The sequence below is a fragment of the Nerophis ophidion genome, linkage group LG09 (genome assembly GCF_033978795.1).
Source record: "Nerophis ophidion isolate RoL-2023_Sa linkage group LG09, RoL_Noph_v1.0, whole genome shotgun sequence".
NCBI classification, from domain to species: Eukaryota; Metazoa; Chordata; class Actinopteri; order Syngnathiformes; family Syngnathidae; genus Nerophis; species Nerophis ophidion.
Genome location: NC_084619.1, coordinates 12,507,119 through 12,525,379, shown reverse-complemented (window position 1 = coordinate 12,525,379; position 18,261 = coordinate 12,507,119). Strand labels below are relative to the sequence as shown.

The 18,261-nt window shown below is 39.8% G+C and overlaps 1 protein-coding gene across 3 annotated transcripts in view; it reads right to left on the bottom strand.

Moving 5' to 3' along the window:
- Nucleotides 1–18,261, bottom strand: part of fam83b (family with sequence similarity 83 member B) — a 56,487-nt gene that overhangs the window by 24,788 nt on the left and 13,438 nt on the right. For 2 of the 3 annotated variants that reach the window (XM_061910334.1, XM_061910333.1), the window contains exons 2-3: nucleotides 16,202–16,678; nucleotides 1,961–2,125 (exon numbers count right to left, since the gene is read on the bottom strand). In XM_061910334.1, coding sequence (XP_061766318.1) covers nucleotides 1,961–2,125; nucleotides 16,202–16,654 — 618 coding nt within the window. In that variant the 5' untranslated portion in view covers nucleotides 16,655–16,678. The remainder of the gene's footprint in view (nucleotides 1–1,960; nucleotides 2,126–16,201; nucleotides 16,679–18,261) is intronic. The other variant, XM_061910335.1, reaches the window with a different exon arrangement.

Genomic DNA, 18,261 nt, shown 5'->3' with positions numbered 1-18,261 from the left:
ATTATTTACTATAACAATCTACAAGGTTAATATAGGTTGCTTCTCAATCTTCACCTCCATTTTTATGCTTTCTTTTGTATCTCTAGTTATCATTACATACATGTATGGTTGCATTTGAAACAATTGCATTATTTACTATAACAATCTACAAGGTTAATATAGGTTGCTTCTCTATCTTCCCCTCCATTTGTATGCTTTATTTTGTATCTTTAGTTATCATTACATACATGTATGGTTGCATTTGAAACAACTGCATTCTTTATAATAGAGGTAATTATTGTTATTATTCATTATCAATATTGCTATTTCTATTGGTATTTTTATTGCTCCATTTGAATTGTAAAAAACTTGGTAACGAATGGCACACTCACTAAGCTTAACCTATTGTTACTATAACAATCTACAAGGTTAATATAGGTTGGTTCTCTATCTTCCCCTCCATTTTTCTGCTTTCTTTTGTATCTCTAGTTATCATTACATACATGTATGGTTGCATTTGAAACAATTGCATTCTTTACTATAACAATCTACAAGGTTAATATAGGTTGCTTCTCTATCTTCCCCTCCATTGTTATGCTTTCTTTGTATCTCTAGTTATCATTACATACATGAATGGTTGCATTTGAAACAATTGCATTCTTTATAATAGAGGTCATTATTGTTATTATTCATTATCAATAGTGCTTTTTCTATTGGTATTTGTATTGCTCCATTTGAAGTGTAAAAACTTGGTAACGAATGGCACACTGACTAAGCTTAACCTATTAACAATCTACAAGGTTAATATGGGTTGCTTCTCAATCTTCCCCTCCATTTTTATGCTTTATTTTATATCTCTAGTTATCATTACATACATGTATGGTTGCATTTGAAACAAATGCATTCTTTACTATAACAATCTACAAGGTTAATATAGGTTGCTTCTCAATCTTTACCTCCATTTCTATGCTTTCTTTTGTATCTCTAGTTATCATTACATACATGTATGGTTGCATTTGAAACAATTGCATTCTTTACTATAACAATCTACGAGGTTAATATAGGTTGCTTCTCTATCTTCCCCTCCATTTTTATGCTTTATTTTGTATCTCTAGTTATCATTACATACAGTACATGTATGGTTGCATTTGAAACAATTGCATTCTTTATAATAGAGACAATTATTGTTATTATTCATTATCAATAGTGCTTTTTCTATTGGTATTTTTATTGCTCCATTTGAAGTGTAAAAATGCTCATTGTCATTTCTGTATTATTAATATTCATTTCACTAACTGCTTCTTTGCTATCACTTTTACCATCATATTTGTACATATCCTATATGCTGATGTTGTTCTCTTGTTGTTGTTGTTGTTGTTGTGTTTGCTGTTGTTGTTATCTCTCTGTCTTATCCCCCCTTTTGTTCCCGCAATTTCCACCTCTGCCTTCCTTTTTTTTCTTTCCATCACCTCCTGCATTACACAATATTAATAAATCCATTTAATAAAGTCAAAAATAAATAAATCAACAAGAGAAGTATGCACCCTTATCTTTTGTAAAGTAAATTTGTACAGCCGACATAGGCATCAACATCAACAATATGATTTGCCTGAGTAAAAAAAAAAAAGTAAAAAAAATATATATATAATATTTTTTTTATTTTCAAACAAAGCACACTGAGATATCTTCAAAAGTGTTTCATATTAAACCCCTCAAAGCACTTGACAAAAATAACAAGGCCACTGGCCAAGGAGGAACTGAAAAGAAAAATAATGACAAGGTCAACCAAAATAAGGAAGTTAAAACGTGCTTTTGGAGACCAAAACATAAGTGGGTGAACCAACTGGACTAAGTATATGAGTGACAGGACCGTTAATCAACAACAACAAGGAAACATGAGCACAACAATGAGTATTATAACATCAATATCACAACAATACAGTACATCTCAGGTGCCTGGTGCTCTCCAACGTGCACTTACCCTCAGTTGTTGAATTTTAACATCTTGATTTTCAGCCGTTGTGAGGAAATGTTTCAAGTGGAAATCGTTCAAAAGCACGTAGACCGGTATTCCTCGTATGGATGCGTCAACTGCTTCTTTGAATATGTCGACATCGGTGAATATATCCATCACAATGCCGATTACCTGCGGGTAGCAAAGGGGATAAATAGTCAGCAATTCACTATTACATTAAATCAATTGTGTATACAAATTGTTAATGTCACGGTATTCTGTTTGGAAGAACAACACCTCACTGTTTTGTGACAAATGGTGTCAGAAGTGGGATACCCAAAACAGGTGACTTTTAATTATCCCCATCGACACAGAACCCAACTATTGTGTCATCAACTTAAAGGTGTAATGTGTAGTAATGTCATGTCACGTCATCATTAAATGGCCCCGATATGTCAAAAGGTATTATTAAATCATGTTCTTTTCCAATACCTTCATAACTGATCACGTCATTTCAAAATTACATTTACAGCCCCCAAATATTTTCATTGTTTTCATTTTGATGCCCTACCCTCCACCGTTTGACCAATTACAAAGTCGGTGAGTGTCTCACACCCAGGTTGCCAGTTACGCACTGCCACCTTCGTCGAGCTCCTGCCACCGGTAAAGTTACTAAACATGTCAGACCGTAGAAAATCTAAAAGGCGTCGTTACGATTCTCAACTTTTTCATGACAAACCAGGGAACAAAACAAGGAGTTGTATCTGGGATGCCTTTGAAAGATGGAGGCGATTAAAGATTGAATGTCATTTTTTCATCTGACGCCAGGTAAGTAAGGCATTTGCATTTTCTAATTACTTGTAAAAAATGGAAATGGACATTTTGTATGTAAACTATATTGTCCTATACAGTCTATGATCTTGTCTGACAAAGGTTGCTTGTGCTACGAATGCCTATAGTTTAATGCTTAGTTAGCATGCTTGCCCGGTCAATGACACATCGACATATAGGCTAACGGGGGAATATATGCCCGGTAGCCTGTATGTGTGTGAGTCATCCAACAGACAAGGCAAAATTAATTTTCGACAAATAAAACCTTTGTGGATATGGGTAGTGTCAGTGCCTACAAACCCTCTTTACATATGTGTTGGGAAATTGTGTTAGATGTAAATATAAACGGAATACAATGATTTGCAAATCATTTTCAACCCATATTCAGTTGAATATGCTACAAAGACAACATATTTGATGATCAAACTGATAAACATTTTTTTTGTTGCAAATAATCATTAACTTTAGAATTTGATGCCAGCAACACGTGACAAAGAAGTTAGGAAAGGTGGCATTAAATGCTGATAAAGTTGAGAAATTCTCCTCAAACACTTATATGGAACAACCCACAGGTGTGCAGGCTAATTGGGAACAGGTGGGTGCCATAATTGGGTATAAAAGCAGCTTCCATGAAATGGTAAGTAATTCACAAACAAGGATGGGGTGAGGGTCACCACTTTGTAAGCAAATTGTCGAACAGTTTTAGAACAACATTTCTCAACGAGCTATTGCAAGGAATTTAGGGATTTTACCATCTACGGTCCGTAAAATCATCAAAAGGTTCAGAAAATCTGGAGAAATCACTGCACGTAAGCGATGATATTACAGACCGTTGATCCCTCAGGCGGTACTGCATCAAAAACAGACATCAACAAAAGCACCTTGAGGATTCTAGCGGGAACTCTCATTCAACCCTTCTTCGATTACGCTTGCACCTCCTGGTACCCCAGCACCTCCAAAACCCTCAAATTTAGACTCCAAACATCCCAGAATAAGCTAATCCGGTTACTTTTAGACCTCCACCCAAGATCACACCTCAATCCAACCCACTTCTCATACTATGATGATTAACCTGTGTGATGACTGTATTATGTTGATAGTATATATTTGTACCATGAATTGATTAACGTGGACCCCGACTTAAACTAGTTGAAAAACTTATTCGGGTGTTACCATTTAGTGGTCAATTGTACGGAATATGTACTGTACTGTGCAATCTACTAATCAGTGTGTAAAGGATATCACCACATGGACTCAGGAACACGTTAATCAATTCACACAGAGATATGCCATCTTTTTTCCGTCTTCAGGAGAAAAAATTGACTATTTAATTTAGTTCATCGACACTTAAGTTCACACACACTAAGATAACTTGTATGCAAAAGTGAGCACATCCCTCACATTTCAGCAAACATTAAAGTACCGTATATCTTCTCATTGGGATGGTACTGTGGAAAGTAAACTTGGACATACTCTAGGGTAGTTAGTGTACAGATTAGTGTCACAGCGCGGATTCGAACCCACTTTTCTTCTGCACCCTGGCCTGCCAGCAACTCTGCTGGCAGCACGCCCCTGCTTGCGCTGGGTGCTTCACGCCCACGCTACAGCAAAGCTGCAAGCAATCTTCAATCAGCGCGCCTGGTAATACTTACAACAAACAGTATAAAGAAGAGCAGAACCAAGGAGCCTACGCCGGAACGTAGTCTAACTCTTTGCAGTAAGCAACTCGTCCGTCTCTGGCTTCCCCTCCTGCGTACTTGCTCTCCTTGCCAACATTTTATCCCGTGTCTCATGTCCTTTGTGTGCTCCACAGTGTCCTTCCTGTTTCCCCGTGTTCGAGTTGTGTACCTCGACGTCTCTCTGGATTCTAAACTGCCTCCCTTGATCCTCGACCTCTGCCTGGACACGGATCTCGTTGCCTCTCTCCAGCTTACGACCACTTGCCTGCCCATGGACTACCTCTTTGCCTCCTCCCTCTGGACTAATGAAATATTCATCCAACACGCACTTACAACAACGGTAACATTTACATTATTAATTCTACACATCGTCTGGCACCACACACCTAGAGTGGCATACACCTCCACACACTTATCAGAGGTTTAAATAAACCTGTTGACTTGATCCTCCTTGTGGTGTCCTCTCCTTCCCACGCTGTACGTAACAGTTAGGGCTGACATGATCACCGTTGATTATACAATTCTTGTGAAAGCTTAAGATGGATTGTCCACATTTACTCTTGGGATCTCTCATGAAAGCGACATAAGACAGCAATCGGTTTTTATTATTTTTGTTTTAGCTTTAAAAAACTTTAGATACATCTATTGATATAAAGTTTTTTAAAATATATTTTTCTTATGTTTGATGGCCTTTTTGTCAAAAAAACAACAACAACTGTTTTTGTTTTAATACGGAAATTCAAAATAAATCTATGAATAAGTTAGTTGCAGAGTGGAATATTTGAGAATGGGTGATTACTGTCTTTAATAGACCAAATATACATAAATAATAATTTTACAATGTCTACTGAGCTAGAATGAGAGATAGAACATGCTGAATGTGGTTTTTTTGGATCCACATAAGATCTGCCATGTTATATATAACTGCCCATGATCATTGACAATGCCTTTCAGCAGTTTAATGACTGTTTAACTCATTTACACTTATCAAAGCTCTGAGGAATATGCATCATTGTTTTACTGCGCAAATCTGGAGTTTGAGGAATGCAATTCCATCAAAAAATTATTTTCAAGTTTTTGTCCATCGGCAAGAATGAGATTTAATTAATTTTCATGGAAAAAAACATAGTAATGTACCTAGATTGCAGTCTGTTTAAAAATAGCAGTTATAATGGGAGTCAATGGGGCCGAAAGAGGTCTGAAGAAAAAGTGTGTATATTTTACATTTGGATTGCAATCTAACAATGTTGCAATCGAAAACGCAATGCAATTTAAAAAAAAAACATGTGAAATACTTCCTGGTGAAATAGAATGCTAACCTTAATACTGAACAATCATTTTAAATTAGGAACACATGAGGTTTTGGGCCATAGGGTTATACAATTTCAAGGACATAAATGTGTTGTTGTCAACGAGTCATTCAGTTAAATTTTAATTGATAGACTGGCAGCAATGTTATTGTTTACATTTTTATTCCTCTAGGGTAAATAATTGCAAATAAATGACCCGAACAGTACGGAAAGTTGTGTTTACAGGACATCTTACACTTAAGGTCTGTGGTTTTACTTTTCACTGTGATTATATACACTAGAAACTGCGCCTTATAACCCGGTTTTCCTAATGTACGGAATAATTATTGTCTTGCTTACTGACCTCGAATCTATTTTATTAGGTACATGGTGAAATGATCAAGTGTGAACAGTAGATGGCAGTCAAACATAAGAGATACGTGTAGACTGCAATATGACGGCAGTCATACACAAATGTGACTCAAGTAAACAACGCCAACAAATATGTTCAATTGAAAATATAGAACATTACACAAAGCGCTCAAAAGTGTATCACAAAGTTTTAGTACTATTTTGGTAAGCTATGAAGCCGCACCACTAGATAGGATTGCACTGTGCTTCAACATACGAGTATTGTTATGGTGTTTGTATAAGGTAAGACATATTATCTGGTGTTTTGTTTCGCAATATTATGCAAAAGCAACTTTTCTTATCTTCTGGTACCTGTTCATCTATATTTGGGAAATTTGCGCTAGTCCGCCTTTGCAGTCCGTGTTGACACCGTAATCGATAAGCTACTGCTTTTTCTCTACCTTCTTGTTATCCTCCGCTGTGGCCATTTATAATATAAATGTATTTATATCTACCATGAAAGCGCTAAAACATAAGGGTGTAGTGAGTTTACATTACGACGGTATAATTCGGTTGGTAGAGCGGCCGTGTCAGCAACTTGAGGGTTGCAGGTTCAATCCCCGCTTCCACCATCCTCCTCAATGCCGTTGTGTCCTTGGGCAAGACACTTTACCCACCTTCTCCCAGGGCCACCCACCTTGGTTTAATTGTAACTTGGATATTGGGTTTCACTATGTAAAGCGCTTTGAGTCACTTGAGGAGAAAGCGCTAAATAAATATAATTCACTTCACAATTCACTTCACATTATTCACCCAAGGTATTTAGTATATTAGCGAGTTCCGGTTGGACGTTTTTTAACGAGACACATTTCCGGCGGATGAGGAGATGCTGTTCCGTTATTGATTCAAGTAAAGTCTGAATGTCATTAAAAAAGTTTGCTCCATCTTTTGACCATCCTTGCACGCTACACCGCTACAACAAAGATTACGGAGAAAAGACGCTGCCGAAGGTGCGCCACGTAAATAAGACGGCACATCCTGAAGCGACTGTCAGAAAGCGGCTTGAAGATGTTCTGGAAAACATAATCTATAACATTTTGATCAAAGAACCACCATTACATGTTATGTAGACACCAAGGAAGTCTTTTCAATTTAGAAAAATATAATAATAATATCACTCCTTTGATGCGCCTTATAATCCGGTGCGCCTTATATATGAAAACAGATCAAAAAGAAACCATTCATCGGCAGTGCGTCTTAACACCAGGTGCGCCCTAAGGTCCGGAAAATATGGTACTTTGCGGATTAAAGTAAAACCATTTGTTTCTCGGTAATTTACTCTTCTTTTTTTACAGTTAAATGTAATAATATAGGTTTTAAAAATGTGTTTGAATCAAGTCGCGGATTCATCGTCAAACTCAAACGGGTACAGCTGATCAAAAGCAATAACAGTTTGACTAGTTCACCAATCGAAAGCGTAATTGCTGACTGTTGAAATAATTGTTTGTTGTCGGCCTAGTTCAGTTTATAGAGCGACATAGATTTACAATCCAGTGAAAATCACTCAACACACTGCCGTTCTTATCTAATTGGCTGACAAAACCAGAGAGGTTCCAATAAATTCTCCTTGCGTACAGTCAAGCATGTTAATAGTACAATCTAGGGCTGCATGAGTGCTGCCAGCATAGGGAACATGAATTCCAACATGTACTGTGACATTGTGAGGCAGTGGGCCCCAACATGATAACAACCCCAAACTAGGGTTGTACGCTATACCGGTATTAGTATAGTACCGCGATATTAATGAATCATAGTCGGTAATATACCGCCTCTGAAATTTACCAGTCGGACACCCCCATGCGTGTCAATGCTGGTTTACGAGCAGACGAGCATGATCGGCAGCGCACTATCACAGAGTACTTACAAGCAGAAACAGTGTGCGGACAGAAAAGGGAGAACGGACGCATTTTGCCTTAAAAACTAATGATAACGGTGAATTTAGGACACTGAAAAACCCTCAGGAAGAGGTGCTTTAAGACAGGGCTAGCTAGCTAGCGGCTAAAGTAAATTGTTTTAGGTACTTCTAAATCACTAATCCTTGTCTCCATGGCGAAAAAAAAAGTAAGTTTCTTACAAGTATCTTCGCCGCAGGACGAGGAATAGCTAAACATGCTTCACTACACACCGTAGCTAACATCCACTGTAATGATACCAAGTACAGGGGCGGTTTAGCTCGGTTGGTAGAGTGGCCGTGCCAGCAACTTGAGGGTTGCAGGTTCGATTCCCGCTTCCGCCATTCTAGTCACTGCCGTTGTGTCCTTGGGCAAGACACTTTACCCACCTGCTCCCAGTGCCACCCACACTGCTTTAAATGTAACTTAGATATTGGGTTTCACTATGTAAAAGCGCTTTGAGTCACTAGAGAAAAAGCGCTATATAAATATAATTCACTTCACTACAGGCGCATATCAAGTCGATTCGACTATGACTACGTGGCTATTTTTTGCCATTACAACATTTTTTTTTTTTTTTGTTATATTATGTCTATTTGTGTTGGCCCTGCGATGAGGTGGCGACTTGTCCAGGGTGTACCCTGCCTTCCGCCCGATTGTAGCTGAGATAGGCGCCAGCGCCCCCCGCGACCCCAAAAGGGAATAAGCGGTAGAAAATGGATGGATGGATTATGTTTATAAAGTCAGTAAATATGTCCCTGGACACATGAGGACTTTGAATATGACTAATGTATGATCCTGTAACGACTTGGTATCGGGTTGATACCCAAATTTGTGGTATTATCCAAAACTAATGTAAAGTATCAAACAACAGAAGAATAAATTATTTTAAATGTTTTTTATGGCATTGTAACACAAGTGTAGAAAGAACATGTTAAAAGAGAAAGTAAACAGATATTAACAGTAAATGCACAAGTAAATTAATAATTCATTTTCTACCACCTGTCCTTAATATCCATCCATCCATCCATCCATCCATTTTCTACCGCTTATTCCCTTTCGGGGTCGCGGGGGGCGCTGGCGCCTATCCCAGCTACAATCGGGCGAAAGGCAGGGTACACCCTGGACAAGTCGCCACCTCATCGCAGGGCCAACACAGATAGACAGACAACATTCACACTCACATTCACACACTAGGGCCAATTTAGTGTTGCCAATCAACCTATCCCCAGGTGCATGTCTTTGGAAGTGGGAGCAAGCCGGAGTACCCGGAGGGAGCCCACGCATTCACGGGGAGAACATGCAAACTCCACACAGAAAGATCCCGAGCCTGGATTTGAACCCAGGACTGCAGGACCTTCGTATTGTGAGGCAGACGCACTAACCCCTCTTCCACCGTGAAGCCTGTTCTTAATAATGTTGACAAAATAATATAATGGAAAATGACACGATATGTTACTAAGCAGCTAAATTATGGGCCTTTGTTTGCTTACTAACTTACTAATAAAAGACAAGTTGTCTTGTATGTGCACTATTTTATTTAAGGACAAACTTGCAATAAGAAGCCTATGTTTAATTTACCATAAGATTTTCTGTTAGAATAAAGCCAATAATTTAATTTTTGGGGGTCACTTTTATTTAGAAAAGTATCAAAACGTACCAAAGAGTATCAAAATTTTTTTGGTATCTGTACCAAAATATTGGTATTAGAACAACACTACACCAAACAAACCCTGCCTCTCACTCAAAGTCAGCTGGGATAGGTTCCAGCTCAACCGTGACCCTGAACAAACAAATGATCGTATGCCATTTTAACAAAAGTGGAGATAGAACATGTTAAAAGAGAAAGTAAGTAGATATTAACAGTAAATGAACAAGTGAATTAATCATTCATTTTCTACCACTTGTCCTTAATAATGTTGACAAAATAATAGAATGGAAAATTACACAATTTGTTACTGCATATGTCAGCAGACTAAATTAGGAGCCTTTGTTTGCTTACTAACTAATAAAAGACATGTTGTCTTGTATGTTAATTATTTTATTTAAGGACAGACTTGCAATAAGAAGCCTATGTTTGATGTACCATAAGATTTTTTGTTAAAATGAAGCCAATAATGCAATTTTTTGGGGTTCCCTTTATTTAGAAAAGTATCGAAAAATACAAAAAATTAAAATTTTAGTACCAAAATAGTGGTATCGGAACGACACTACCCCAAACACACCCTGCCTCTCACTCAAAGTCAGCTGGGTAAGGTTCCAGCTCAGCCGTGACCCTGAACTAGGGCTGGGAGATATTAGATTAGATTAGATTAGATAGTACTTTATTTATTCCTTCAGGAAAATTTAAATTTTTAGCACAATCCCATTCAAGATCAGACAAACGTTACAGGGAGACAGAACACGATTGCTGACGGGTCTGTCGGCTTCCAGCGCCCCTTACAAAAAAGCTGAGATACAGGTAAACAAGTGGGGGGGAATGGGAGAAAAGAATAGAATATTAAAATTAAATTTAAAAAATCAGTCTAAGCCTGGGCCCTGGAGAGGGGGTCCAGACTGAGGCCAAGGGAAAAAAACATCAAAGAAGACAAAGGACATCAAAGACATTAAATCAGCAGATACAACCAGCCCCTTCTACATACAGCTATGAATAAAAACTAAAAGAAACATGTACACTGTGGTGGCCTATGCGGTGTTCCATGCCATCGTCCGCTGGGGTGGAAGGAGCATGGCCAGAGACAGGAGCAGACCCAACAAAGCAACCAAGAGAGCCGACTCCACTCTCGGCCGCCAACCAACTCTCGGCATACTCGATATATCGCGGGTTTGTGTTTGTGCGATATAGAAAATGACTATATCGTGATATTCGCTAGCGGTAATACGAGAGAAAGAAGGTGCGAATCTGGTAACAAATGAAGGAAGAATTAATTCCCAAGAAAAACAGCGGGGGGTCCATCGTCTGGCGGTGGTTTGGCTTCAAGTGGGAAAATGTCGAACAAGCAACCATAATTTGTCAAGTGTGGTGCTAAAGCGTTGCTACAAAAAGTAGCATTACTGCTTATATGTAGCATCATTTGAAAAGTCACCTGCTAGAGCAGGGGTAGGGAACCCATGGCTCTCGAGCCAGATGTGGCGCTTTTGATGACTGCATCTGGCTGTCAGATAAATCTTAGCTGACGTTGCTTAACACAATAAGTAATTAATAAATACGCTGGTAATCACAGTGTTAAAATTAACGTTCAAAATATAAAACATTCTCATGCATTTGAATCCATATATCCGTTTCTACCGCACCAGTTCAAGAAGTCGCATTAATGGTCAAAAGTATTTTATTTATTATTGGTTAGCTTCAGGCATCACGGTGGCAGAAGGGTTAGTGCGTCTGCCTCACAATACGAAAGTCCTGAGTAGTCAGGGTTCAATTCCGGGCTCGGGATCTTTCTGTGTGGAGTTTGCATGTTCTCCCCGTGAATGCGTGGGTTCCCTCCGGGTACTCCGGCTTCCTCCCACTTCCAAAGACATGCACCTGGGGATAGGTTGATTGGCAACACTAAATTGGCCCTAGTGTGTGAATGTGAGTGTGAATGTTGTCTGTCTATCTGTGTTGGCCCTGCGATGATGTAGCGACTTGTCCAGGGTGTACGCCACCTTCCGCCCGGTTGTAGCTGAGATAGGCACCAGCGCCCCCCACGACCCCAAAGGGAATTAGTGGTAGAAAAATGGATAGTTGGATGGTTACTTTCAGAATAACAAAGTTATTATTAACAATAAAAGACTTATTATACTCTAAAAATGTTGGTCTTACTTAAAAATGCATGTATTTAGTTGTTGTAATTAGGGAAAGTCCAAATAAAAGAGGAGGCGTAGAATTCTCTTGTCAGAGCGTGGGACGACACTGTACAAGGGTACAGGTCTGCGGGTTTCTCCTCATTGAGCTAAATTGAATCCTGTCTCTGTTTAATTCCTTGCTTCTTGTCTGTTTAATAGATGTCATCAGTGTTTGAACCTGACAGTTGTATTCGGTGTTAAAAATATTAAATGGCTCTCACGGAAATACATTTTAAAATATTTGGCTTTCATGGCTCTCTCAGTCAAAAAGGTTCCCGATCCCTGTGTTAGAGAATGAAGAGTGATTACTCCGCATGTCAACATCTCCATTCGGTGCCACACGCCCACAAAATCATGCACAAAAGTGCACTTAATTGGTTTAAAACTATTGTAGTGGAGTTATGTTGTGACCTAAAAATATCGAGATATTTAAAAAAGGCCATATCGCCCAGCCCTAGTCTGAACAAGGTAAGTGGTGCAAAATACGCATCCTTGCTTATGGGCGAAAACGTTTTTGTAAAAGTCACGGTGGCAGAGGGGTTAGTGCGTCTGCCTCACAATACGGAGGTCCTGCAGTCCTGGGTTCAAATCCAGGCTCGGGATCTTTCTGTGTGGAGTTTGCATGTTCTCCCCGTGAATGCGTGGGTTCCCTCCGGGTACTCCGGCTTCCTCCCACTTCCAAAGACATGCACCTGGGAATAGGTTGATTGGCAACACTAAATTGGCCCTAGTGTGTGAATGTTGTCTGTCTATCTGTGTTGGCCCTGCGATGAGGTGGCGACTTGTCCAGGGTGTACCCCGCCTTCTGCCCGATTGTAGCTGAGATAGGCGCCAGCGCCCCCCGCGACCCCAAAGGGGAATAAGCGGTAGAAAATGGATGGATGGATGGAACCCTAGTAGATGCCTGCTATGCTCGGAGTTCACATATTTTACATACCCATATTAATATGATATCACCTCTCAGAGAATACCTTTTTTTTTTCCACTTCACAGCACAATAGACTCTTCAATGCAAGTCTTACGTCAAAGCTGGGAGTGTTGCATTTGTTAAAAGCACAAATCAGTTCTCTGGCTCCATTTAATGAGGTAGCCTTCGCCGGATAATGGTGACTCATTTTCTTTCAGCTCGTTCGTTACCGAGGTCGATTTGTATTTTTTGTATTTTTTTTTTTTTTAGACAAGACAGTCTTTGTATCCTTTAAGAAAATGTAAAGATTTGACAGAAACCATGCATCCCATGAGACCATTGTTCCCACTTTAATTGCACTCTAATGAAGAGGGAGAGCGAGGGCCGTTCTTCAAGGTGCTGAGAGTTAATTAGGGAGCGGGCGCAGCTGCCGTGTGTTTGCAGGCAACGCAACACAAATTGTCTGGTGACCATTTGTGAGTCAACCATTATGTAAAAGATTTAATGTAGTAGTAGTAAGCCGCCTGTTCCCACACTGTCTCGATGAGAGAGGTTGTCAAACTGGATTTGGGCCATGAAATGCCAGCAGACACTCCCTGCCACTGCTGCACACTGAAGGTCGAAGAAAATTTAAACTCATTGGAGAAAAAAATCTTCTCCCAAATGGGTTGGACTGGTAAAATCACGGCACGATAACCTAATAATAAAGACAACTTTATTTTATGTCCATCCATCCATTTTCTACCGCTTATTCCCTTTAAAGGTCGCGGGGGGCGCTGGCGCCTATCTCAGCTACAATCGGGCGGAAGGCGGGGTACACCCTGGAAAAGTCGCCACCTCGTCGCAGGGCCAACACAGATAGACAAACAACATTAACTTCAGATTGTATTTTTGTTTAAAAATAGAACAAGCACATTGTGAAAATGGACAAATCATACTGTTTTTTTTTTTACACGTACATATTGCGGTTAATAGTATTCTACCTTTATTTGTCATTATTTATACTTTCTGAATAAATTACATGACAATGTTCACCGGTCAACTCATTGGTGTTAATTTTCAATCTATCAAGATTTAAAAAATAACATAAAAATCCAATTAGAGGATGTTATTTATGTAGTTTGCTCATTTCCCTTGTATTAACAACATGTGGTTTACGTTGTTTACATAAGTAGCATAATCTACTTAGATACAAAGAATTGCTATTGCGACATCTAGTGGAAACACTTAGAATGGCAGTTTCTGTCATTCAAACATTTCGGCTCATTTTTATACATAGCAAACTGATAAAAACCTGTCTGACACCCCCTCATTAGCATGTCTATATAAAAATATCCAATTTAAATCAGCATTTAGTTAGTGCATTTTCTAAAAGTGGAGCCTTACTGTATTTTCAAAGTGCCTTCTTCTTGCTTTGTTGGCATGGAAAAATGTAACATTATTTCGAGACAGTTCGGCCGAGTCCGCTTGAGTACTTGTTTCCCGGCCAGGTGTTTGAGACCTGTCGGGTTTGCAACCCATACGGGTTTAACTTGAATCGCTACCCGGTAGTTCCCATGGACTACAATTGGTGCCTATAAAATTATCGAATTTGGTACCCATTGCTACAGTATACCCTGTTACTATTCTTATTATTGGTAGGAATATTACCGGTAACACTTTAGTATAGGGAACATATTGACCATTATTTAGTTGCTTATTAAAGTAACAAAGACTTAGTTTAGAGTTATTTGGACACCAGAGGAACATATAAGGGTTAGGGTTAGGCATAGGGTTAGGGTTAGGGAGAGGGATAGTGTTAAGATTAGGATTAGGGTTAGGGTTAGGGTTAGGGTTACTAATTAGCAATAATTCTGAGGTTATTGAGGGAAGACTCCCAGTTAATGGCTTACTGGTTGTATAATAAGGCCATGCGGAATAATTCACTAATAAGTACTTAGTAATGACTAATTTAGAGCCAATTTGTTACTACTTTGCATGTTAATAAGCAAATGATTCATGGGGAATATGTGTTCCCCATTATAAAGTGTTACCATATTACCATTATTATACAACTTTGGATTTTTGTGGACTGGTTTCAGGTGATGCTCGTGCTATCTTGCTAATGACACCATTGGACTACCAAAGCTTTTTCTTTTAAAGGGGAACATTATCACAATTTCAGAAGGGTTGAAACCAATGAAAACCCGTTCCCAGTGGCTTATTTCATTTTTCGAAGTTTTTTTCAAAATTTTACATCTCCCGGAATATCCCTAAAAAAAGCTTTAAAGTGCTTGATTTTCGCTATTTGCGATGCCACTGTCCATTTTTCTGTGACGTCACATAGCGATTCCAATAAAAACAATGGCGAATAGCACAGCAAGTTATAGCGACATTAGCTCGGATTCAGACTCGGATTTCAGCGGCTTAAGCGATTCAACAGATTAAGCATGGATTGAAACAGATGGTTGGAGTATGGAGGCAGATAGCAAAACCGAAATTGAAGAAGAAACTGAAGCTATTGAGCGAATAACTATTGACGCTATTCGGCCATGCTAACGCTATTCTGCGTTAGCATCGCCGGTAAAATGTGCAGACCAACCGATCAGGACTTTCGCATTGACACTGGATCAATAAGTCAATAACAACAACATTCACCTTTGTGATTTTGTTGACTTTATCGTTGGGAATGCATCTGCTTTGAGTGTCGCAGGATATCCAGACATTCTTGCCATCTATGTCGTAGCATTGCTGGTAAAAACCAAACGAGGGACTTTCGCATCTCTTGACACTGGAGCAACTTAAATCCGTCGATTGGTAAGTGTTTCTTTTGGCATTAAATGTGGATGGAGGGAAAGGCTGGCTGTAAATATAGCTACAAATGAGGCATAATGCACACAGCTAGCCTAAATAGCATGTTAGCATCGATTAGCATGCCGTGCTAATCGATGCACATTCTATGTAAATCAACTTGAATCCGTCCCAACACACCGACGAGGCATGATGTCTCCAAGCAAGCAGTCGAAAAAACGGAAAATAACAGAGCTGATTTGACTCGATGTGGTAGGGAAACATGGCGTTGACGACCGATGTGACGTCACGTTCTGACGTCGTCGCTGAGAGAGCGATAAACAGAAAGGCGTTTAATTCGCCAAAATTCACCCATTTAGAGTTCGGAAATCGGTTAAAAAAATATATGGTCTTTTTTCGGCAACATCAAGGAATATATTGACGCTTACAGAGGTCTGGTGATAATGTTCCCCTTTAAAGGATTTGCAGCACGGCAGTTTCTTTCATTCAAAACATTGTGGCTCATTTTTATACTTAGCAAACTCATCGGATAAAACCTGTCCGGCCCGCGGGCCTCACGTTCGACACCCCTGGTCTAAGGGTAGCGCTGCCTTCAGGGTCTAAGAATGATCACGGCACACTTGAAAGGATCACGTCTTTACCTGTCTTGCATCCCTGATATGCTTGAGAACCACTTCTTTAATGGAGGGGCTGTTCTGTCTCGGGGGATGGTAGAGTAGATCTATGTTTGTCTCTCGGTTTTCCTGCGAGACCTCCGGCCACCCAAGGTCTAAATTGGGAGCGTCGATGTCCGAGTTGACGGGCCAGTACGTCCCGGAGGACGATTTGCTGCTCTCCGTGGGTGCGTTGTCTTCCTCGGCGGGGTTCTGAGGCGGGAGCTGCTTGGCGTTGGTCGTGATGAAGTCAAGCTCGTCTTCGGACAAGAAGCTCCCGGTGCGTTCTCCCTTGAGGAACTCGGCATAACTTTCTCTGCCGCCGCTCAGTAAGCAATCGATGGCCAGCCGATACGACTCCTTGTAGTGGGATTGCATGTAATCCCCGGGTGCATACTCTCCCCTTATGGACGACAGCGAAGAAAAATCGGAAGACTCCATCGCTACAAGCGGCCTCAGTTCGACCTGATGCAGAACACAAAAAAGGATTATGGAGACCACATTTGATCATTTTTTTATTTGTATTTATTTTTTTTAGTCCTGTCCAGTTTCTCAGGCAAATCATATTGTTGATGTCGATGCCCATATTGGCTGCACAAATGTACTTTATAAAAGAGAAGTGTGGGATACTTTTCTTGTTGTCTTATTTGTATTTGACTTTATTAAACGGATTTATATCATTATTAGGTGCAGCCACATTTCATCGTTGAGTTTGATTGATTGATTAATTGAAAAGTTTATTGACATCTTGATGAATTTAATCCATGTATCCATCCATCCATTTTCTACCGCTTATTCCCTTCTGGGGTCGCGGAGGGCGCTGGCGCCTATCTCAGCTACAATCGGGCGGAAGGCGGGGTACACCCTGGACAAGTCGCCACCTCATCGCAGGGCCAACACAGATAGACAGACAACATTCACACTCCCATTCACACACTAGGGCCAATTTAGTGTTGCCAATCAACCTATCCCCAGGTGCATGTCTTTGGAAGTGGGAGGAAGCCGGAGTACCTGGAGGGAACCCACGCATGCAAACTCCACACAGAAAGATCCCGAGCCTGGATTTGAACCCAGGACTGCAGGACCTTCGTATTGTGAGGCAGACGCACTAACCCCTCTGCCACCGTGAAGCCCTGTAATCCATGCAATGCTTTAAAATTGATTGATTGATTGATTGATTGATACTTTTATTAGTAGATTGCACAGTACAGTACATATTCCGTACAATTGACCACTAAATGGTAACACCTGAATAAGTTTTTCAACTTGTTTAAGTCGGGGTTCACGTTGATCAATTCATGGCAAATGGATGGCACAAAAAGTCAAAAAGCTTGTTTGCATTGTGGACCATTAAATATTCATGACATTTGATACATTCAATCCAAAAAAAATATATAACTTGTAACATGAATATAAAAAATTATGTTAAAAAAATGTAAAACTTATGTAGACATACACAGTATATATGTCAGGTTATTTGAAAAACAATACATACAAAACAATATGTACATGACTACTATACACATGTTGATTCCAAGAGTGCAAAACAGAACGAGAATGCAATATATATCTCTCTCTCTATATATATATATATATATATATATATATATATATATATATATATATATATATATATATATATATATATATATATATATATATATATATATATATATATATATATAAGGGCTTCACGGTGGCAGAGGGGTTAGTGCGTCTGCCTCACAATACGAAGTTCCTGCAGTCCTGGGTTCAAATCCAGGCTCGGGATCTTTCTGTGTGGAGTTTGCATGTTCTCCCCGTGAATGCGTGGGTTCCCTCCGGGTACTCCGGCTTCCTCCCACCTCCAAAGACATGCACCTGGGGATAGGTTGATTGGCAACACTAAATTGGCCCTAGTGTGTGAATGTGAGTGTGAATGTTGTCTGTCTATCTGTGTTGGCCCTGCGATGAGGTGGCGACTTGTCCAGGGTGTACCCTGCCTTCCGCCCGATTGTAGCTGGGATAGGCGCCAGCGCCCCCCGCGACCCCGAAAGGGAATAAGCGGT